The sequence below is a fragment of the Macaca mulatta genome, chromosome 2 (genome assembly GCF_049350105.2).
Source record: "Macaca mulatta isolate MMU2019108-1 chromosome 2, T2T-MMU8v2.0, whole genome shotgun sequence".
Classification (NCBI taxonomy): domain Eukaryota; kingdom Metazoa; phylum Chordata; class Mammalia; order Primates; family Cercopithecidae; genus Macaca; species Macaca mulatta.
Window position 1 is genome coordinate 171,535,995 of NC_133407.1, and position 24,810 is coordinate 171,560,804.

The 24,810-nt window shown below is 42.9% G+C and overlaps 1 protein-coding gene across 1 annotated transcript in view; it reads right to left on the reverse strand.

The window, feature by feature from the left end:
* C2H3orf52 (chromosome 2 C3orf52 homolog) overlaps positions 1-24,810 on the reverse strand; it is a 32,809-nt gene extending 7,999 nt beyond the window's left edge. The window contains exons 1-4 of the mRNA XM_015129852.3: positions 24,493-24,810; positions 17,698-17,827; positions 8,383-8,510; positions 637-707 (exon numbers count right to left, since the gene is read on the reverse strand). Of these exons, the coding sequence (XP_014985338.1) occupies positions 637-707; positions 8,383-8,510; positions 17,698-17,827; positions 24,493-24,630 (467 nt within the window). The 5' untranslated portion in view covers positions 24,631-24,810. The remainder of the gene's footprint in view (positions 1-636; positions 708-8,382; positions 8,511-17,697; positions 17,828-24,492) is intronic.

A 24,810-nucleotide genomic window follows, 5' to 3' on the forward strand; every position in this document is an offset into this window, starting at 1 on the left:
GCCTCCCGAGTACCTGGGATTACAGGCACCTACCACCGCACCTGGCTAATTTTTGTATTTTTAGTAGAAGGGTTTCACCACGTTGACCAGGCTAGTCTTGAACTCCTGACCTCAAGTGATCCGGCTGCCTTGGCCTCCCAAAGTGCTGGGATTACAGGCATAAGCCACAACACCCGGCCCCTCTTTACATCTTTAATACTAAACAAGGAGAATATACTCCTGTATTACTTGTGCTCCTCAGAAGCAAATGCCTATACACCTATACATAGATTATATCACTCATATCACAGCATTACCTGAGATCTATTTCTACTTCTACCCTTAGCTTATTTGAGCATTCATTGTTGAACAGGAATCGTTTACCTGGGACTGGCTTTTCCTCTATTCTGTGTGACCCTGGTCGAATCATACCATTAATCTGGTCTTCTTTTTTCTCATTTGTAAAATAAGGGAGTCAAGCCTGTTGGTATAAAAGACCTTCCTAGCACTGACATTCTGTGATTTCTGTGATTCTATTATGGGTTCCCTTCATGCTCTGAGGCTCTGGGAAGCCCTGCTAGGTAAATGATGAAGGGTGGGGTGGGGGGGATCTCTTTCCAGAGAAAGAGAGCAAAATGTAATGTTCCACACTCTTACCTGAAGTCCACTATTTCAACTGAAGTAAAATAACGACTCAGAGAGGGCGATGTACTGTACACATCAGTGAGCTAAAACAAACAGAAGCAAATTAAACCACACACATTACTGACAGATTATATTACACAACACCTGACAAAGCAAAACTACTTCTATGGCAGAGGAGATTCCATTCTAGACTGGAATCAACTTATCTGGAAGCTCTGGATCAAGAAATAGGAAGGTTTGAGCCTACCATAAACCAAAACTCAAGTTAACGCTACTTCAAAAGAACCACATTTATAAGGACCAAATGACTCAGCTTCTCTCAGAAGTTGCACTGGCACCCTGTGGCCTTGGTGGTGAGAATGTCAGCAGCTGGAGCCCACACAGACCTCACAGACCATAGGAAGGAGAGAAGACCCCAAAATGGCTGCTGGACAGCAGCAGCACAGACCACTTAGCACCTGGGACATTGCTTAGACAGGGCTTCTTTCTCCCTTCTCCAGAGCTTCAGCATAAAGACAAACAGCCATGCTAAGCCACGGGTCTAGCACATCCCCTGGACAAAGAGACAAACAGGGGAATTGCAAAAATACGGAGGCTTTATTTTATGCATGAAATATTGCAAGCATCATAAAAAATAATGACACCTGTGTTTCCACTACCTAGCTTTCGTGTCTTCACAGTTTGCTATATTGGGTTTGGCCCTTTAAGAAACAAAATAAAGCTAAAATGACCCCTACATACCATTCAGCTCCTCCTCTCTCTCTTCCTTAGTACTAACCATCATTCTGAAGCTGGCATGCATCCTTTCCTTGCATATTTTAACAAATTGCTACTTATTTATGTAATCATAACAAAATATAATTTGTGTTTTTATTCAAACAAAAGGCACCATATTCTACAAAATCTTCTAAACCTTGCCTTTTTTCACCAAAATTACATTTAAGATTTATTCATAAAATAAATCTCAATAAAAGGTATTTACCTAACTCCTGCATAGATTCGTTTAAATGAGTATACCAGCTTATCCATTCCCCTACTGATGATCACATGCACTATTACCAATTTCCCCCTATTACAACCTATGCTGAAGCAAGCATCCTTAATTTCTCTGGGCATCTCTTCTTGGGCACGCAGGAGTTCCCAATGGGCATATGCCAAGAAAAGGAATTGTTGGGTTCAAGGGTAGGTTCATCTCCAACTTCACAAAATTGCTCTCCCTGTCCCATCCCTCCCAGCAATGTATACATATCCATTTGCCACATCCTTACCAGCACTTAGTGTTACCAAACTTAAATTTTTTCCACTCTGAGGAGTATAAAATAGTGCTGCACGTTATTTTAATCTGTACTGCCTCACTTACTAGTGAGGTTGAACATCTTTTCATATGTTTATTAACTCTGGGACTTCTCATCTCTGAGTTTCTCACTCATTTCCTTTCTTTCCCTTGGCTTATCTATCTTTTTCTCATCTAGCTGAAGTGGTTAGTTTTATATTCTGGATACTAGTTGGTGATATTATGTTACACACATCTTTTTCCAGGCATTGAGTAGTTGTGTTTCAGAGGTCTGAATCCTAAACTAGTAGTACTCAGGAACATGTGCCATCCCCAGCTACCGCCATTATGGCTTAATGACCTATTACTTTATTCAATAACAAGCAGTCAAACATACAAAAACAGCAGTGCCCTAGGGAGAGCTCACCTTGCTTCCCCTCAACTCTGAATGGAATGTCAAGGACGCTGCACTTCCACAATACACTCCCATTTAATTCAACATGTACAACCCATCTCTCAAAGAGAGAACAAAAGATGAGAGTGCCTGCTATTTCTGCTCTTCTAATCTTGTCATTATTGTCGTGATCTTTATAAAAACCTGGCATAACAGGCATTAAAACATGTCTCCCCTTTTTACTGGAAAATAAAACAGCACTCCATTCCATGAGATGAAGAAAACCTGTCCCAGGTCACTCTGCTAGTAAATGGAGAAGCCAACATTCAATCCTACGTGTTATGAACAGTAAAAACCAGCTTCTTCCCATCTGACCACACTACCCAGTGAAGATGAAATGGATATATATACAATGAAGGAAACTGTCTCCTGAAGAAGAAAATGACTGGGTCGTTGTACAGCTCTTAAGTCCCAAAGCACAGGATATTGCCGATAGGCTGACAGCCATTTAAAAAACTCAGGAAGTAGGAAAGCAGCTTTCACAGGAATGCTGTGATGGGGAGGAGAATGAGGATGCCGTAGAGGAGGATCTTTTCAAGCACCAATGTCAAGCACTCACGTCTCTCTCTTCCTTTTGGACTGAGCTTCCTATGGCAGGGGTGATATCTATCCTTCCTTCCAGTCTTCTCTGCTTCCTCCTTCCCTTCCTTCCTTTATTAATCTCTAGGGCCCAGCACAGTGTTTTGCACACAAGGGCTTTCAGCAAAATTTTTAAGTTAAAATTTTAAGGTAACATATGGAGTGGTAGACTAGATCACTTTTTGTGTTCACTTAAAGATTCTTTTTGATCATGCTCCTCTGCTGTACTTAGGACATATTTATATTTGGGGAGCTGTTAGTCACACTGTCCACTTTGGGCCCAAAGAAGTGAAATAGGGAGGTTCCTCAACCCTTAGTCTGGTGTCTCCCACACAATGTCTACGGGGCTTGGTGCAAACTGAGCAAGGAGCTCAGCGAGTTGATTAGCTGAGTCTGATGCGGTGGCTAATTAGAGACCAGCTTCCAGAATAAGAGAGGTGCCATCATTAGCTCCTAACCCATGCACAGGGTGTGCTGGTTCGCATGTAACTAACACGCTGGCTTAAGCAGAGTAACAGCCCCAACCCTGAGAGGAAAAAACTGTGGCAATGACGCATGGCAGGACCTGTGTTTAGAAAAGCCAAGGGAAAGAGCATAAAGTTCCAATACTGTGATATAATAAAAATACATATACGTTTAGTCTCTGCCCCAGTTCCTGGCACAGAATTCCTAAAACCCTTGTTACTTCCTGAGTGACAGGGGTGCCGGGTACATCTTTTACTCTAACATTTGATCTTTACCCCAGCTCCTGACACAGACCTGCTCCTAAATCTCTTGCAGTTTCCTGGGTTATAGGAGTGTCTTTATTTCTGATGAGGCAACTCTTGGTGGGCTGCTGGATGGGAGCTGATCATCAGAAAGACCAAGCCACAGCTAGAAGCTTGGAACTTTCAGCCAGTGTGGTGGAGTGGGATGGTGCACGCCTGTAATCCCAGCTACTCGGGAGACTAGCAGGGAGAATCACTTGAAGCCAGGAGCTTGATATCAGCCCACGCAATATAGTGAAAACGGTCTCGAGAAAAAAAAAAGAAGAAGAGGAAGAAATCTGAAGCTTTTGGCCCCACCTCCACCTCCATCCTCCAGAGGGGAGAGAGGCTGGAGAGCAAGTTCTCTCCAGCATAATAATGCATAATAATCCATCATGCCTATGTGATGAAATCTCCATAAAAATCCCTAAAAGACAGAGTTTGGAGAGCTCCCAGGTGGCTGACCACATTTACAGGGAGGGTGGCACACTTGAAAGGACATGGACACCCACGTTCCGTCCCACATGTCCATCCTATGTACCTTTTCATCTGGCTTTTGATATGCTCTATTCTCTACAGTGTACCCATAAATGTAATGCTTCCCTGAGCTCTGTGAGCCATTCTAGCAAATGATCAAACCCAAGGCAGGGGTTTTGGAAACCTCGGATTTGCAGCTGGTTGGTCAGAAGCACAAGTGACAACCTAGACTTGTAACTGGCATGTTAAGTGAGGGAAGTTTTGTGGGGCTGAACCCTTAAACTGTGGGGTCTGCACTTACTCCAGGCAGATCACGTCAGAATTGAACTGGATTGTAGGATACACAGCTGGTGGCAGATAATTGGTTGGTGTGGGGAAAAAAAACACACATGTGGCCACAGAAGTGTTCTGCATTGAATGTGGGTATGGAGAAAAAAATAGTTTTTCCTCCACAAATACTCACTTCCATTTACCTTTTATATCCATAAACTTCTGGAAGTTGACCTAATGGAAGAAAGGAGTTATTGACCTGACAAGAAGACAGGAATACATTTAGGTGCTAATTTTTGTTCCTGAGCATATTTGGTTGGGGAATGAAGGGCAGGAATCTGTCACTTCACTATGCCTTACTTTGATCATGTGTAAATAAGATAATTCTTTTTTTTTTTTGAGACCGAGTCTCTGTTGCCCAGGCCAATGGCGCGATCTGGGCTCACTGCAAGCTCCGCCTCCTGGGTTCATGCCATTCTCCTGCCTCAGCCTCCCAAGTAGCTGGGACTACAGGTGCCCGCCACCACGCCTGGCTAATTTTTTGTAGTTTTAGTAGAACCGGGGTTTCACTGTGTTAGCCAGGATGGTCTCAATCTCCTGATCTCGTAATCTACCCACCTTAGCCTCCCAAAGTGCTGGGATTACAGGCATGAGCCACCGCGCCCGGCCCAATATAATTCTTTTAAAATGTTTCTCAAGTTATTTTTATGTAATCTCATTTGCACCTGAGTTAAACAGAGAAAGTGCACTGATTTCTACTTATCAGAGAAGAAACTGGCTCAAAGAAATCTGTGGACCCACTGCAGGCATCAATGTCAGTCCCTGTTCCTTTGCCACTACCTACTGATGAGCCCAAAATACCCGGAGAATTTCCTCGTGTCTGACTCCGTGCAAGAGATACGGTTGTAAGATGAAAAATGAACATTCATTTATGTGGGGAGAAGATAGAGAAATCGGACTGTTACTGTGTCTATATAGAAAGAAGTAGACATAAGAGACTCCATTTTGTTCTGTATTTGAGATGCTGTTAATCTGTGACCCTACCCCCAACCCTGTCCTTGCAAGAGACAGGTGCTGTGGTGACTCAAGGTTTAATGGATTTAGGGCTGTGCAGGGTGTGCTTTGTTAAACAAGTGCCTGAAGGCAGTATGCTTGTTAAAAGTCATCACCATTCTCTTAATCTCAAGTACCCAGGGACGCGTACACTGCCAAAGGTCACAGGGACCTCTGCCTAGGAAAGCGAGGTGTTGTCCAAGGTTTCTCCCCATGTGATAGTCTGAAATATGGCGTCGTGGGAAGGGAAAGAAAGACCTGATCGTCCCCCAGCCTGACACCCGTGAAGGGTCTGTGCTGAGGAATTAGTAAAAGAGGAAAGAAGGCCTCTTGGCAGTTGAGATAGAGAAAGACATCTGTCTCCTGCCCATCCCTGGGCAATGGAACGGCTTGGTGTAAAACCTGATTGTGTGTTCTATTTACTGAGATAGGAGAAAACCGCCTTAGGGCTGAAGGTGGGACTTGCTAGCGGCAATGCTGCTCTTTGTGCACTAAAAAGGTTTATGGAGATGTTTACATATGCATATCAAGGCACAGCACTTTTCCTTAAACTTATTCATGTCACAGAGATCTTTATTTATATGTCTTACTGCTGACCTTCTCCCTACTATGATCCTATTGTCCTGCCACTTCCCCTTTTCTAAGATGGTAAAGATAATGATCAATAAATACTGAGGGAACTCAGAGACCTGTGCCGGCATGGGTCTTCTGTGTGCTGAGCGCGGTCCCCTGGGCCCACTTTTTCTTTCTCTATACTTTGTTTCTGCGTCTCATTTCTTTTCTCAAGTCTCTCAATCCACCTAACGAGAAGCGCCCACAGGTGTGGAGGGGCAGGCCACCCCTTCATTCACCTTTGAAATAGACAGTCCACTCTGCAACAGGTGACACATGTGGATGCTGACTCCTCTTATTTCTGCTCAGCAAATGCAAAACCTCTCCATTAAAAAAGCAGCCAAGAGGAAAGTAGCAAGAAGCTTCTCACTCAACAACTTGCCCCAGGAAGCAGGTGGAAGGAAAGGAGAAAAGGGAGCTGAAGATAAGACATAAATGAAGAGACTTCCGGGACTCGAAGGAAAGGGTGGCGGGGGTGAGGGATAAAAGACTACAAATTGGGTACAGTGTACATTGCTCAGGTAATAGGTGCACCAAAGTCTCAGAAATCACCACTATGGAACTTATTCACGTAACCAAATACCACCTGGTCCCCCAAAACCTATGGAAGTAAAAAATAAAAATAAAATGAATAAATTTAAACAACCTAAAAAAATTTAAAGACATAAATGAAGAGAAGGAGGAAGAGAAACCTGGAGTAATCATCACAGGATACAAACTCCTGTGATAAAAGAAGCAATTACATCTCATGCATGGGTACCCAGAAACTGACTCGAATGTGACCTCGATGGAATCGCCTCTTCAGGAGCTTTTGTAGGAATCAAATCGAATGGAAGTTAAATAGCACTCACTCCATTCAACCTAGCAATGGCAGAGAAGAATCTAATGGAGGCCAGGCTGTTCTTGCCCAGATTTTCTTATCAAAATTTCTGGGTCTGGCTGTGAACCACCCTGTCTTTGACAGGATGATTGGGATGCTCCACCCAACCCTCCTACTCTGGCTGCAGAGCTTCCGTCTTCCACAGAGGGTTCATTCTCCTGGGTTTCTCACGCCATGACTGACACCGTCATCCATCTGCCCAATCACTCAACCAGAGCCTGGAGTCACGCTCTCCTCACCACCACCCAATCAGTCACGGACTCTTGTTGAGTGAGAATACCTCTTAAATCTCATGCAAATCTTCCTTATTTTCCTGACACTGCCCTAGTTCAAGCCTCCCTCGTTTCCCACCTGGACTATTGTAACACCTTCTAACTGATCTCTTCCTCCTGGCGTTCTCCATCAAAACACAGAAAGGCTAAAAGGAAAAATCTAACTGTGTCAATCTGCTGATTAAAATATTTTGGTGCCTTACCGAAGAGTGGGAAAGCCTTCGTGACCTGACCCCTGCCTTCCTTTTTAGCCTCATCTCTGCAAGCCGTCACCACAAAGCACAGGAAGGCCACAGTACATACTATGCAGATCCTTCAATGTCTCAGGCTTTTTTATTTAGAACATTCCTATCTCATTTCAAAACTAATCCTGAGCATCACTTCACTTAAGAGGCCTTTCGTGCCTTCATCTCCACCTCAGGTAGCTCAGATGCCCCTCCTTTGCCATTGTAAAACACACTAGAACATATCACACTGTTATAAAACTATCTTTTTAGTCACTTCCTGTACTTGGACTGTGAGACCACTGAAGGCACAGACAATGTGGCCCTGGCACTTGGCATGCTGTCTAGCACATCGCAGACCCTCAATGAATACTACAGGTTGAATTCAATATAGGACCTGAGGGAGTAAAAAGAACAGTGTCCCCCAGCATTTATGTAGCTGGAGGCCAGGACTCTTCCCTCTGGCTTTGCACTACAGTAAAGACATGTACTTATATTTTAACAAAGTTTTATTCTAGGCTCAGGAGAATACACGTGCAGGTTTGCTATATAGGTAAACTCATGTCATGGTGGTTTGTTGTACAGTTTATTTTGTCACCCAGGTACTAAACCTAGTACCCAATAGTTATTTTTTTTTCTTCTGTTCTTCTACCTCTTTCCACCCTCCACCGTTAAGTAGGCCCCAATGTCTGTTCCTCTCTTCGTGCCCACGTGTTCTCATCATTTAGCTCCCACTTGTAAGTAAGAACATGTGGTATTTGGTCATAAAATATATTTATAAGCATCATTTTCTGCTAAAATCCAGACAAAGAATCCAAAATTGAAGTTACTTACTCTATAGCTCTATGCCAATTATTCTAGCAGAACTCATACTCTAATGTCAATAACTCCTCAGGCAAGTACATAAGATGGAATTACCTTTTCGGTGAGCAGGTGAGGCAATTCCTCTTCAGCAACACACTCCTCTGGAATCTTTAGCATGACCAAGAATGTTTTATTTGATGATAATTCAAGTATTTCATTTTCATCTTCATCAACATAAGTTACTAAAGAGAGTAGGGGAGGTGGAAATGAAAAACACAAAAAACACCTGTATATAATAATCAACTTATTTATTCCATTGACTGCCATACTTGAACATAACTATGAGCATCAAGGGTAAAGGCTGAACACAGCAAGCAAGTATAAGCAGAAATGCTTTCTCCACTCAGTAAAATTGAGTAAAATACAGGGATTTGCCTCCATCAAAATAAAAAGTTTGTTTGTTTTATGGCAAAGGGGTCTCAGATTCCAATGAATACAGACTGGGGAAAGGGCCAGAGGGAGTAGGAAGAATATGAACTTCCTTATTAGACTGAACCTGCAGCTTAGCTAGGTACACAGGTGTCAAGGCAGGTACTGGGAGACGGTAGTGGGTGGGGATGAACAATGAGTGATGGAGGACAGGAAGTGGGAACAAGCAACTGCATTGACTCACCTCCCAGTTCTGTGCTGGCAAAGACCACCATGAAGAAGTGACATCATCGACCCAAACAACAGAGGTGGGACTAGAAAATGAGCATGCAAGTCCATGTCTTGAAGTCTCCCCAGGAAGACAGAGGATGAGCATGAAGTCATCGCTCTAGACTATGTCTCACAGGACAGGTATGTTGACATGCTCTGCTTGCAGAAGGGAAGCTAAACTATACTCAGAGCCCCAGGGTGTGCACGAATTACGTTCCTGGGACAATTAGTTATGTGTTGCTGCTTGTGTTTAATGACTGCTATCTAATTGATTTTTAAGTAGTTGGAACTAAAGGAAAATCCCAAAGTGAGGATCCAGGCACCAGAAGCTGGCACTAGTGTGCTAATTATGCTCCCCTGGCTCCACGCCAGCCTCACCAGCTGGCCCCACACAGGAGACCACCTCTCTGGCCCTGAGAAAGGCATAGGTGGGAGGAAGCAGGTGCTTATATTGCCATAGACTTTAAGACCATAGTGGAATAAATTCAGTGTTTGTGATGGAAGGACAGGCAAAAAGGAGGAAGATTCCTGGTATTCCTGTTACTTATTCTGTGAGGACATCTGGAAATGTGAAGCATTTGGAGCAAGGAATGTGCAGAAAAGAGTTAATATAGCAGGCCTGGGATTGCTAACATAAGAAAGGCCTCCTCGAAATTGGTCCTGGCTGGCGTCAGAGAACCTGGATTTTCCCCTGATGAGAGGGGCTCACTGTGCCTCAACGGTTTGTACAACGTGGCTAACATCTCCTTTCCTTTTGGGAGTCTGGATTTTTGGTGCATGGTAAGCAAAGGCTACGCATATGACCAACCCCCAGTGAAAACCTCAGGCACTGAATCTCTAATAAGCTTCCCTAGTAGATGAGATCTCACATGTGTTGTCATAGTCTATTGCTGGAGGAATTAAACAAGTCTGGTGCAACTCCACTGAGACAGGACACTTGAAAGCTTGCTCCTGGTTTTCTCTGGATTTTGCTGTAATTAATCATTTGATGTAATGTATCCTTTTGCTGTAATACATCAGTCATCAGTAGGACTGCAAGCTGAGTCCTGTGTATCCTCCTAGCAAATTGTTGAATCTAGGAATGATCTTGGGACCCCCAAACATACGAACATAGGGAATTATCCCTGCGTCCTTACTTGCTATAAGTCATGATATTATGTTGTATGATTTTTTAAAAAAAGTTATGCCTTCATAGCAAAAAACTTGCAAAGTACAGGAAATTGTAACAAAGCAAAGAAAAAAATACTAATAATCTTGCAATCGAGAGGGTTTTTTCCTCCTATACTTGATATTACATATTTGAGGTCTTAACAAATAGATAATTTATATCCTGATTTTTGTTGTTTGCTGCTATTATTGCTTACTTATCCTGATTGTTTTGTTGTAAACATATCAAAAGCCATTTCCCATGTGCTTAAAATTCCTTGCAAAGATTATTTTAACGGCTTCATAATAGGCTCGCCTATTTTCTTAAATATGACTTTTATCATTTTCAGCTTTCTACTTCTATAAATAATATTTCAATGGGTATCTTTGAGTTCTATACCCACCATGTAGATTTCCATAACAGATGTCAATGCCTCTGAAAACAACAGGGGATGCCAAGAGGATAGATACAAGATTCAAATAACTGCTAAACTCAAGGACACTGAGAAGCGATACCAAGTGTGAAAACAGGCCTCCCATAATAGCTCTAATGACACATATTTAATGTGTATCATCCAAATCATGAATCTGTAACAAGACCTATCTAAATAGTTGTGTGTGTCAAAACAATAACAATAGTAACAACGACAGGCTTACCCAGTCAGGAGAGTTTTTATGTCACTAATGAGATAATCTGGGCTGTACTTATTCGTGTAGAAAAAACATATTTTTAAAAAATCACAAAAAAGTGTGTTGTATGTTGAAGGAACATGCAAACAGTTATTTGGCTAGAACATAAGAAATTAAGCTTGAGAGAGAGCCCTTAAATGCCAGATGCCTTCAAGGGGTAATGGAGTGTTGTTAAACATCTCCCACGAAGAAAGTAGAGGCCGGTGTTCAACGGAGGTTAATCGGGTGGTCATGGATGGGATAAAATGAAACCAGGAGAAATGAGGCAGAGAGGCCAACAGGCACAAGTTTGGAAAAGACTGATTTGACTGACAGCAGTGGGAACAAAAAGAAAAAATTAATGAGAAAGCCCAGGATAGTGGAAACAGAGCTGACTTTAAAGGTAGCCAGACTTAGTCTGAACTCCTGCTGGCTATTTGTTAGCCAGGTGACCTTGAGCAAGTCATTTAAATTTCTGAAGCTGCTTCCCCAACAGAAATATCAACACCTACAATGTAAATGATAGTAAAGATGAAAACCAACATGCATAAAGTATCCTGCATGGTGCCCTGTAGTAAGTGGGAAAGTTACTATCAAGACACTACCAAGGAATAACTGGTAAGATTTGGCCATTATCTAGACATGGGAAAGAAGAAATCAAAAAGGTTTCCAAGATATCAAGCCCAGGAACAAGAATAATAATAGCTACTGTATTAAGTATGATGTGCAAACACTCTGCTATGCACTTTATGAATATATTTTCCTCATATAATCCTCACAACAACCCAATGAGTTAAATATTGTTTTCATTTTTAAATGAAGACACTGAGTCTTAGAGAAAATGCGTAATTTGTTCAGGTCAATGTTAGCATGTATTAGGGTCAAGGTATATTTATAGCCTCAGATTCCGAAATCTTCACATTTATAAATGGGAAAACAGGCCCAGAGGGTTGACAAGTTTGCCTAAAGTTACACAACTGGATAGTAGCAGAACTTAAATAAACTTGGTCTTATATAAAGGGTGAATGAACGGGGAAAAGATGAGCAAATTGTGATAAAGGATATGCTGTGGTCTGAATGTTTGTGTCTCCCTGAAAAATGCATATGTTGAAATCTAATCACCAACGTGATCGTGTATTAGTCCATTCTCACACTGTTACAAAGAACTACCTGAGACTGCGTAATTTATGAAGAAAAGAGGTTTAATTGTCTTACAGTTCTTCAGGCTTAACAGGAAGCAAGGATGGGAGCCCTCAGGAAACTTACAATTATAGCAGAAGGCTCAGGGGAAACAAGCATGTCTTATCATGGGGGAGCAGGAGAGACAGAGAAAGAGCAAAGAAGGAAGAGCCACACACTTTTAAACCATCAGATCTCATGAGAATTCACACACTATCATGAGACTAGCAAAGGGGAAATCCACCCCCATGATCCAATCACCTTCCACCAGGCCCCTCTTCCCATTCAACATGAGATTTGGGCAGGGACACAAATCCAAACAATATCAGATGGTCTTAGACAGTGCGGTCTTTGGGAGGTGATTAGATCATGAGGGGAGAGCACTTATGAATGGTATTACTGCCCTTATAAAAGAGGCCCCAGAAAGCTGCCTTTCCCCTTATACCATAGAATATATAGCTAGAAGGCACAATCTATGAAATAAAAAGTGTGCCCTCACCAGACAGCAAATGTGCTGACACTTTGATCTTGGAGTTCCAGCCTCCAGAACTGTGAGCAATAAATTTCTGTTATGTATAAGCTACCTAGTTTATGATATTCTGTTATAGTAGCTCAGGCAGACTAAAATAGCATACAAACAAACAGTAGTTTCACATGTATAATAATTGAGATGATGACAGTTAATTTTAGATAAAGATCTCTAGCCAAGAGTACCTTTAAAACTCAGGAAAATTGTACAGACATAGATCTAGGAGTCACCTTCTTGGAGGCATGGCTGCTGTCCTGGGAGTGAATGAGCTCGCCAAGGAAAAGAATGAAGAATATGAAAAGTCAGAAAGCTGAAGAGAAGCCTCATGAGGCTTCAATGCAGAGGCCAAGAGTAAAAATAGCAAAATCAACCTAAAGTCCAGGAGTTCTATAGACTCAGAAGAGTATAATGAAGTTGACAGAGCTAAAAGCTGACAGTAAGGCAGGAGACAGAGAAATGTTGGCTTCCACGATCAGACAATTGCTAGTAATCTTGGGAAGAAAAATTGGGAACAATAGATACAAGAGGTTTGGAAATCTGCAAGATTCAAATGCAGACCTTTGTTTGTGGAAGTGAAAAAAGAGAGAGAAAAAAACACATATCTAAATGAAGTAGCAAGAATCCTGATGGAAGACTGCTTTGAAGGCAAGAGGATGCTTGTGCATTTGAAGAGTTAACTCATTTATACCTGAGGTTGCAACTTTTTGAATTTTTGCAATTGGACTTTGGTGATGACCTTGAGCAGTGGGATATAAATAACTTCCACATGATTAGCATTCCAATAAAGGAACACAAGGCATAAATTAAGAAGAACCTGAGGATGCTTAGAGAAAGGAGGAGATATCTGAAGATCTCTGGGTTAGAGGAAGCTGAAAGATACTATATGGAGACCACAGTTAAGGGTGTCTATCTTGGTAAAGTAGAGAAACATCAGCAATTTGAAGAAAAGATAAACAGGTGAAAATTGAAAGAAATTTCAAGGTACTGGGTCTAGTGCTGCTCTCACATTCCTGCCCCAAAGGACCTTGGCAGCTTATAGCTTGTTAATGCCATCTGCCTAGGATCTTCCAGTGAGTCACCCTATACCAGGGAGCATTACCCTGTGAAAATTGTCAGTCTGCCAGAACCACGTGACATCATAAAATGTAGCTCTTATTCACAACTGAAAGGCAAACAAATCCACTCAACACAATGTCACTTAGGAAGTTGTTGCTTATATCTCAGTACCACAGCATTCCTACTCATAAAATGTGTGTAAATTAAGAGATTAGGGTCAGGCAAGAATCTGTGGTATAATGTTGGGGGATATCACATAAGGGTCTCCAGGATGTTATCAATTTAAATCATGTTTCTAAGCGTCCACCTACTTGTCACAGTTTTGTTTTTGAAATATTTAAAATATTTTGCCCCAACCAAAACTTCATTAAGTAAAGTGTTATCCAGGGTCTCACCTCTCCATGACTAGTGTGAATTAGTGAAGAAAGGAGAACCCTTGAGAACACTCAACTGGTTCTCCAAATTATCCAGAAAGAAAATGACTTTGAGAAAAAGATGAAGGCTTTTGTTTCTGCACCTTTCAAATCAGGAAATTTATAATTCCTTATGGAGAAGGAAAGAATCCGTTAATACCTTTTCCCTAAACAGTCTCAAATAACAGAATTCCCTGGGTTCCGCCCATAAAAATGGACATTAAAAAAATTTCCATGTTGATTGTGAGTCTGGAGGAAGGGTAGCCTCTTTTCCCTAGTCCATACAAAGCCCCTACTCAGTGCCCTAAGCTAAGCCATGATCCTGAATTTGTCATTCTTCAACAGCATACCAGGGCAGAGTAGTGGACAAGCCCATCCCATGTACAGGCAATAAAGGCTGCACAGTCTGTAGAGAATGAGCAGCAATAGTAAAATCTGCTACAAGTTGGTCTGCTTTTATTATCACTACATGCTGACAACTCTTAATTTGAGTGACAAAATACAACTCCCCACTGGATACCCTGCCTAGGTACCCTATTGTCCCCTCCCCAACTTTCTGTTCTGAGATGCTTTCACTGTCCCATTTTATGTACACCCCAGCTGCACAGTTTTGAAGGCTAAAGAAATTCCATCTTAGTTATTATTTCACTGTGTTAACTTCTGATTTCACTGTGTTAACTTCTAGCTCTGGAAATGCCTCTAAGATTTCTATTTCATCTACCATTCCATGTATAAGAGCACATACTTACCATAAATCTCACCCTCAGGTCAAAATAACCTTGACATTATCTACATGCCATAAATCCTGCCCTTATGCAATTGTAAAACACATCCCTTCTGAAGCAGGCATACCCTTTTTCCATGGTATTTAAGCCCTGGGCCTTTGGGGTAATGGTGCAGGAATGTACCATCTCCTCTCGCTGCTGCCCAAGGCATGGCTTCTGTTCCTAAAACCCTGTTAAATGTTTCTGTCTGAGTAACTGGATTTGTCAGTTTTTCTTTAGCCTCTCAGCTTCCCCAGCCTTTCTGGGTAGTTTTGCAAAGTCCTGCCTACTGAAGAACAACAGTTAACCCTTCTGCCTCCAAGCTTCAGTCTGAAGACTATAGAGCCTTGAGGCAGGAGATTAAGGGGTCTAGAGAAGGGTAAGCAGGCAACGAATGGCAAATGTAGTTCCTGAGGAACTTTAGTCACTCAGTAAATCCAGACAGCCACAGGCACAGCCCTTGAGTCTCCCAACAGTGTTTTTGTCCCCAGACAATGTTTCCCACGCAGTACTTGAAAGTTCCACAAATATCTGATTCATATTAACAGGCTTGGCAATTAGGAAGTGGCTGATTATTGCAGATCATCCCCCAAAAAAATGCCTACAGAGCTGCTCTAGGTGAGGCTGGGACTGTCACAGAAGGGAGCCCCTGCCCCACCCATTTTTACCTACTGCATCTCCCCCACCCCCATGTCTAACATGACTCTCCCCACAGGCTCAAATAGCTAAGAGCTGAGATGCCAAGTAAAATAAAAATATTTCCTTGATTTAAAAAGTAGTTTGAAAAAAATCTCTCTTACAGCATTGACATGTTAGAACACAAATTTACAATTAAATTAAAAATAAAGTTTGCACTACAAGTGTCAAAAAAATTCTTCCCTGAATATTATCCCATAACCTTTTACATCTCCAGAAAAAACTGTGGAAGGCAGTGAAATACCTTCCTCTTGTAGACTGCTCTTTGTGAGGTGAAGAGGTTAGACGACTTTTTGAGAATGGAAGACAGATCCTGGGTCTTGTGCTTTAGTTTCTTGAATATTAAACCATCTAGATCTCTTGAATCATCCTTTATGATAGGCTCCAGATGCCAACAGGATCCAAATATCAACTCCCAGGATAGCACCAACTAGTTATGTCAGGACAAGATCGTGCTACTAAACCTCATTTTCAACACCCATATGTTGGAATTGATATGAATAGCAAGTATGGCAATGCTCACACCAAAACTATTGTCCTCAGCATGACGGAGGAGGTACAGCACACTTTATTAGCTTTTTCCTACCTTAACACCAGCTTATAGCCTCAAAGAGTCATCTACCACACCTGAACAATGCCCTAAGTAAAAAAGTAGACATGGTGTCTGGCCAGGAAACTCATGTGCTGGAGGTTGACTGATGTCATCAGAGTTTTCCTATTCCTTCAGGAACTACAAAACTCTAAGACAGGAAATAAAGGGGTTGGGAGAAGGGGAAACAAGAGGTAAATGGAAAATGTAGTTTCTGAAGAAAATTCCTGAGAACTCCCTCTGGAGAGACTGGGGAGTTACCTCTTCTTGCTCTCATTCTATGACTGGGTTTGCAACGGGGAGCTGGACTCAACCCATACCCACGTGAAGGCTGGATCACGCTTGGGAGTATCCCAGCCTCAGACGCGCCCCTCTCTACCATCACCCCCACATATAAATAAAAACAATTTTCTTCTTTCCCATTTTGAAACTGAAATTATTGTCCACCGGAGGATGCTATATTTATACACTGTAAAAACTTTAACAAATACAATAATCATTAAAAAATTGGTAACTACCTAAAGGGCTCTAAATAATGTGGAAGACTATATCATGCAAATCATAAAAATAATAATGTTCACAAAGAATTTGTAATGACTTGGCAAAATGATCTAAACATAATATCAAAATCCTAAAGGTAGTCCACAAGACTATGAAGAAACCTAATCTCAAATTATTTTAGAAATGCAAGTAAACAAAAGACTAGAAGAAAATATTACCAAATATTAATATTATGAATGGGTTTTATGGGTAACTGAACATGTATCATGTTTCAATCAAAATAAGCAACAAAATGAAATAATATATGGAATAGATGTAGTCATATATAGTTAGCGTTCTATAAGTTTTTTGTTTTATACACACATACGACACTAATAAAATAAACAGTCATTTCTAAAATAAGTTAAAATTGGGCCAGGCATGGTAGCTCATGCCTCTAATCCCAGCAATTTGGGAGGCCAAGGCGGACAGATCACTTGAGGTCAGGAGTTCAAGACCAACCTGGACAACATGGCGAAAGCCCGTATTTACTAAAAATACAAAAACTGGTTGGGTGTGGTGGCGCATGCCTGTAATTCCAGCTATTTCAGAGACTGAGGCACGAGAGTTCCTTGAATTTGGGAGGCAGAGGTTGCAGCAAGCCAAGGTTGTATCACTGTACTCTAGCCTGGGTGAGAGTGAGACTTTCTCTCAAAAAATAAATAAATAAATACAGTAAGACAATAAGAGTTTTAGAAAACGCTTTCAAATGCATTACTTATTATTTTATCATCATAGTAATATATCAGACACACCAGATGAAGTATAATTGTTTTTAGCAAACAAATGAAAATGAAAAGAATTCACATTAACAGATATCAGGATATAATAAAATATAAATCAGTGATTAGTAAGTTAAAATATTAAGAAACCTCTTCAAGATCCAATGAGCAGAGTTTAAAGTAAAACTCTGATTTCTCTACTCCTTCTGGAGCTTATAAAACAACAAAATACAGCAACAACATAGAAAAAAAAAAAAACACAAGAATCAGGGATATCTCCCACCCATACAATATATTCCAAGCCAGTCTTAAATTCACATTATAAATAATGAAGTGGCTATGAGTACATCTTCCATTTCAGTGTAAGTCACGAGCCTTAAGTAAGTTCTTAAAATGTGTCAACTTATTCACATCTAAATCCTCTTACCTCCAGAAAGACACATGCCTATGATGATCACTACGATAAGACCTAGGAAAACGGAGGTGATGATCATCCACAGTTTGCACCTTCCAACCACATTCTTATTACAGGAGCTCCAGTGGCTTTCCTTGTTAGCCTAGAAAGGCAGAGGGAGATTGCGAGGCAGTCATTTTGTTGCAACAGGCATTTCTGAATACCTAGGATGAGCCAGTGACACAGAAATGAAGGCAGGAAGACCCTGATCTCAGGGCAACACTCTACTGAATCAAGTTTACAAAAAGATAGATCAGAGGCAGAACAGAACCTTGCCAAGAAGTTAGCAGGAAAATCCTCTAGGGGCTCTGAGGTGGGGAGGATAGGCGGGAATTTGAAAGATGGATTTTTGAAGGCTTTCCAAACCCAGGAAAGAGCATCCACAGTGTGGATTCGTAATGCAACCGGCCAGCAGACTAGTCTGCCGATTGGAATGTGGGTTTCAGAGGCAAATAATGAAAGTTAAGACGAGAGAGAGTGAAAGGCTGGGAGCACACTCAGAGGGTGTTGATGGCTGTCCCAGAATAGATTGGACTTAATTGGGTGTGCACTGGTAACTTGAAGGTTTTGAAACACCAGAGCCGAGTTGAAAATTAAGGGAAAATGATGTGTAGTTTAGAGTGGAAACACCAAGAAAAAGCCATGGCCTAGGTTCTATGTAAAAAAGGGTTGGGAAGGGCAATGAAAGGACAGATGGAAGAGACAACAGGAAATAAGCTGCAAAGCTGGAGTGAGAAGGCTGGAGTGGGACAGAGGAGGGGCCAATGAAAACAAGTACAACTGCTATGGTTTATTGAGCACCAGTGTCGTTTCACTTAACCCTAACAGCCCTTCAGGGTGTGCACTAGCCCATTTCAAAGAGTGTGCACTATCCCATTTGAAAGACGCAATTCAGAGAGATGAGCCAGAACCAATCCCTGCTGTGTGTCTGCACAAAGCTCTCCAACTTTCCCTTTTGTCCACATCACTGTGTGGAGGTCTGATTTACGAGGGTGTCATGGAGGGGCCCCCACCTTACCCTATGTGGTCTCATGACTCTTCTCCTACTTCCCACTCCACCATTAGGTAATTCCTACATGGAGACCATGGGAAACAACAGAATACAATGGGAAAAAAATGTTTCTGTATCTAACACACTTGGATTCCAAACCAAGGTATACCACTTAAAGGCAAGCTGGTTTTAAGCAAGCTACTGAAACTCATAGGCCCCAAAGTCCTCAACTTTAAAATATATAAATACTAAATGTAGCTCACAGGACTGTTGCAAAAACTAGAGATAATGGACACAAAGCATCTGCTAAACAAGTATTGGGAGCTCAGCTGAAGCGTGCAACCGCACCTCCGTCGTTCCTCAGCGTTGGCCATCCCACAAAGCAGCAGCTGGCACTCAAGGAGACTTGCTCCTGACTGACACCTGGCCACCTGGCCTGCTTTCTCTCCCATTCTTTTTTTTTTTTTTTTTTTTTGAGATGGGGTCTCGCTCTGTGGCCCAGGCTGGAGTGCAGTGGCGTGATCTCGGCTCACTGAAAGCTCCATCTCCCGGGTTCATGGCATTCTCCTGTCTCAGCCTCCCGAGTAGCTGGGACTACAGGCGCCTCCCACCACGCCCAGCTAATTTTTTGTATATTTAGTAGAGACAGGGTTTCACCGTGTTAGCCAGGATGGTCTCGATCTCCTGACCTCGTGATCCGCCTGCCTCGCTCCCAAAGTGCTGACACATACCTAGGCCCCACCTGCGCCTAGTGGACCAGATTGTAAGGGAGGTGGGAGCAGGCCATGGCAGGCCTCTGGTCTGAGCCCTCCCACCCTTAGGGAGCTAGGTCAAATCTCCCCTTTAGTGGAAGCCTCCCTCCCCACCTGCCCTCAGTGACAGCTTCCAATACCTGAGCTGTCCACATAGCCCATCTGCTGCTGCGGCTGACTGCCCTGTCTGGTTTCAGGTTCAAAAACAAACAGAGACTGGTCTTATCTTGCTAGGTAAACTGAAACCACACAGAGGAGGAGTGCTCTTACACTCCCCTGTTCTTATATTCCATACCTGTGCCTTCTACAAGTAATATACATTTAACAATTGTGTGCTGTTTAGTTGTAGGGGCCTCCAGAAATTTTAAGAACGGACCCTGAGAAAATCTAAATGAGGGGACAAATGTTGGATTTCCCAAGCGCACTTGACACTGACTGTGAGGCCCAGCCTGTGGGTGCGAGGGGAGCACTTAAAGGCCCTGGGGATATCATGCCAGAGGAGATCCCTCTTGAGTTAAGTGCATTTCTGGAATCCCAGGGATAGGGTCACCTCTCATCCCCACTCAAAACCTGCATAACTGCTTCAAAGCCAGGGAAAGCCACATGGGAAAAAGGCATCCCAGTACAAGGAATCTTTAATTTCTCAGGGGACAGAAACATCTCCCCATTTACAGAGCTCCTGAGGCCGAAGGCCTGGTGCTATTTTCAGCCCTCACACAAAAGGCAGCTGGAACCCATAAAGATTAGCACAAAATGAAATCTCTAGTTTCAAAGAGATGTCAATGCATCTCCTTGGCCTCTCATGCCTTTACTTATGCTGTCCCTTAGAGATCATAAATTAGGACTCTGGTGGGTTGAAAAAAACACACTAATTACTCTATGACTTCCTGGAAGAAATCAGCTCAAAATTATACAGCCGTCATCTATAGGCAATGCCTCTTCCTGTAGCTTAGTGCCCTCACTGACCTGTCCTCAGCTCGAAGAGCGAGACCGCTGAGTGCTATCCCTTACATGATTAATATTCACAGACTTTATGTCATTATAAAATGGTCTGTCATGACAAAAAATAAAAATAAAAAAATAGGCATGACGGTTTACACCTGTGATCCCAGATACTGAGGAGTCTGAGGTGGGAGGATCGCTTGAGCCCAAGAGGTCAAGACTGCAGTGAGCTATGAGCGTGCCACTGCACTGTAGCCTGGGCGGCAGGAGTGAGACTCTGTCTCAAATGAAAAAAAAAAAAAAAAAAAGCACACGGAACTGTCAGACACTCCCAGCCAAACAATAGCTTGTACAGTGCTTCTCAGCAGTCTGCACATTAGAATCAGCTGAGGAATTAGTGTCTTTTAGAGGTACCCCCAGGAGATTCCAATGTGCCCTGAGGGTGAACAGCCTCTGATACAATAGGTTTGTGCTACTTGTGCCATCTGAGTCTTGCCTCTAAACTGGATCATGAAGACACACTGCCTTCTTCACTGGCTTCATCTCTCTTGCCCAAATTCTAGGTCATGAGGAGAGGCCCCAGGTAGATTCTTCTCTAAGGTGCCTTTCGGAGATATTTGCAGCTGCATCTTACATTCTATTATTGTTTTACACGGCTTAATAATTTACATTTGCAAACTGCATCTTATATTCTGTGATCGTATTCTATGGCTCAAGAATTTTCGGGGCTTTCAGATATATTCACATCCGTCTTTAGATAAAGGTCTAAATACATGACACAGGATCCTGCAACAGTGGCAGGATACCTATCTCTTAGATCCAAAAAGCTTTTCTTCTTTTTGACTCAATCAGAAGCAGATATTATATAGATCAGGGAAAATTTTCTTACAGGTAGGAAACTCTTTATAATATTCATTGTGGGATTTAATCCACTTGTTTGATCCAAGCACAAAAGAGCCAGTTGATTCTTGTCCTAAACTGAACAACACATGGCAATGGAGCTAATTTTTAGATAGCCCATTGAAATAAATTTTTTTTTTTTTTTTTTTTTTTTTGAGACGGTGTTTCACTCTTGTTGCCCAGGCTGGAGTGCAGTGGCGTGATCTTGGCTCACTGCAACCTCCGCCTCCTAGGTTCAAGCGAGTCTCCTGCCTCAGCCTTCCTGAGTAGCTAGAATTACAGGCATGCGCCACCATGCCTGGCTAATTTTGTATATTTTTTAGTAGAGACAGGGTTTCTCCATGTTGGTCAGGCTGGTCTCGAACTCCCAACTTCAGATGATCCGCCCACCTTGGCCTCCCAAAGTGCTGGGATTACAGGCATGAGCCAATGCGTCCAGCCTGAAATAAATCTTACTTGCCTCAAAACTATCAATTTACTGGTTTGTTATTCTTCAAATGATGTTGCCATCTCTTAAAATGCCTCTGGGATTTCTATTTGAAAACTGAGCCAGAGCCCCTGTAATGAACCATAAAAGAAAACCAGCCTCACTCTATTACCCATAATTTCTTTTTCACTTTTGATCCAACCATACTGCCATGTTTACAGTGACAGCAGGCAAAGTAGAGTTCAGCGGCTTCTATTCCTTTGTCTCAAGTGCCAAGCACACATCAAGAAAGGGAAAGAAGTTCTTTCTACTGCTTTTGTTCACTCTCCCATCACAGCTCTTCCAAGGAAGAAGAGAGATGTCTTCTTCCCAATCATTCCAGAACTGTTCCCGATTCCTCACCCATCCACCTGCAACTCCATCATTCCAGATGTGACACTCAACTCCTAGCTCACTTAAATTACCTAATTATAAATTACCTTACAGAAATTAGTAATAATTAATAATGTAGGCAACTATAAATAAATGAGTATAAATTATATATGACATATATTTAAATTAAATGCTGATAGATGATAGATAGATAGATAGATAGATAGATAGATAGATAGATAGAATAAATCAACAGAAACAGCATAGTTTTGAGATCTAAAAAACATACGTTCAAGCTTCAGAGGCACCACTGAGGGAACATGAGCATTTTGGTAACTCCTCTGAGCCTCCCTCAATTTCTTCACTCAGCATCTTTAATCTGACAAACCAGAATACTGATGCCTTCCTCTTAAGTTAGCTGTGATAATTAAATGCATTTATGCATCAAAAGTATTTGTCACAAGACAGTCACTAAACAGGGTGAATGAAAATACATGAACTTCAGCTACATTGCAAAATTAGAAATCTTAATATACAGTTCAAAGAGACCAACACACAAAATTCTTAAGTGTCTGAATCTTGTCTGAATCTTTTTAATAAGCCTATATTTATTGACTTTTCTAACTGAAATACACTTCACCTTATTTTATAGAAAAAAAAAAAGAATGATTATCACATTAGGTGATGCTTTTTTTTTCTTTGTTAAAGATTTCCCTTTAACAAAGTCCAAGCATTCCTTGAACACACTCCAAGTGCTCCTGTAGCCCTTCACCTTCACTCCATCCTGTTACTGAGGACAGCTCTCCTATTGGGTGACCTACAAAGTTAACTTACAAAGAAGTCTAGGGTATCTGTACATACCTTACTAACAAGGACGTCATGGGAACACGAAACAACCATTGCTACAGGGTAGGTGCTAAACAATTACAGAATACTGATAACCCTGCATGGATTTGGCGTGTTCTACCCATCACCTGTTTTCAACAAGGCATTCCCGGGCCTCACAGAAGTCCGAGTAGGCACACATTACCACTACGGGACAGCCTTGCCCCTGGGACACATTGTTTAGTGGTGAAACTGTCACCAGATCTCTGGATTTAGTCCCAAGCTAGGGAGTTTTTAGGGTGTCCGGGTCTGTCTAATCTGAGGCAAGTATTTCCAACTCCCATTCCCAGACACCGTCCTGGAGGACCCATACAGCAAGTTCACAGTTGTGGCCACTTGCACTGGTGACCAGACTGTCTTTGTTCAACCTTCATTCTTCTGTGGCATTCATATTTTATTCAGAAAGAAGTTTCCAAATTACTCTCCAGAGTACCTATAAAAGCAAACTTTGCAATAGTTCCAGGAATCAATGTAGAGCAAAAGCAATGCTTTCAACTTTTGAATTTCCTGCTTATCCCTAAAATCAACAGCTGGGCAGCCAAAAAGTTGGGGGTGGAGGAGTGGGGCCTAGAAAGATGAGGTCGGGGCTCAATATGGGGAGTTCTGTGTACCCAGAAAACCTCAAGCCAATCTTAAGAGTTAATCAGAAGGTGGATGGCTGGGAAGTCAAAGCTCTGATGTTTTACAAGTCTTTGATGAGAGCGAATAATGTTGCCATCATTGCTAGGGTTGAAGCAGAAAAGAGCTTGGCCTAAAAATTGCCAGGGATTGAGAGGAGGTAAAAGCAAGGTGGGCGAAGTCTCATCCTTCGAGACAAGAACTTTGAACTTATTTTCTTTCAATTGAGCAGGGCAAGTTCACCTCCACCTGCCCCCCCGACCCGCCCGCACCATCCCCACGCCAGCCCTAGTCCTTCTCCTTCGGACCGCTTTCTCTCCTCTGTGCTCTCCCCTATCTCTCTTCCTGCAGAATCGAACGGCCAGGCTGGGAGAAGGCAGAAAGTGCTTGGCGGATGGTAGGCATGGAAGAGGGCTGGGAGCTGCGGCGAGGTGGGTGGAGGCAAGGGAGAGACGCGGCAAGGCAGTGAAGGTAAGGGGAAAGCTTAAGAGATTCTTAGAGAAGGAGGATACTCCATCTGTCATTCTCATTCTCCCTACTGGAAAAAAGAAAAACTGAATTAAAAGTTACATAACTTTAAAAAACTACCTCTATCTCCGGAGTATCTGAAGACAGGAGCGGCCACACCTCACCCCTAGGATTCCTAAAGCGCCTCGGGGGTCGGAGGGGTTGGACGACCCCAGGGGCTGGGGAGGGGACTGCTCCGGCCGAAAGGTGTCGCGGTTACTCGGCTCCATTCAGAGCACTCGAGCGCGCCCCACCCTCGCTCGGCGCCGGCGACGCCCCGCCTGGCTGGAAACCCGAAACTCGCGGGTGCCAGGCCCGGGTCCTACTACTGTCCCGCCGCTGGCAGGTTAGGGCCAGCGCCAAGGGGACCTTACCTCGGCCGGGGGGGCCTCCTCGTCCAAAGAAGGGAAGACCTTGACGGCACCATTGAGAGGCGTGTGCTCGTTTGGCTGCCGCACGAGCACCGAGAGCTCCAGCTCGTCTACGGGTGGTGAGGGTTGGGCCAGGTCCATGGGCGGGCGGAGAAGGTCTGAGCCGCTCCGAGGGAGGCCACAGCGCAAGGAGGGTCGAGCGACCTCACCGCCTCACACTCCACCCACTGGGCGGGGCGCAGCGGACTTCGGGCGGCGGGAGCGACCGGAGCCGACAGGAGGGGCGAGCGGTGAGTGGCGGCCACTCCCCGGAGCGGGTAG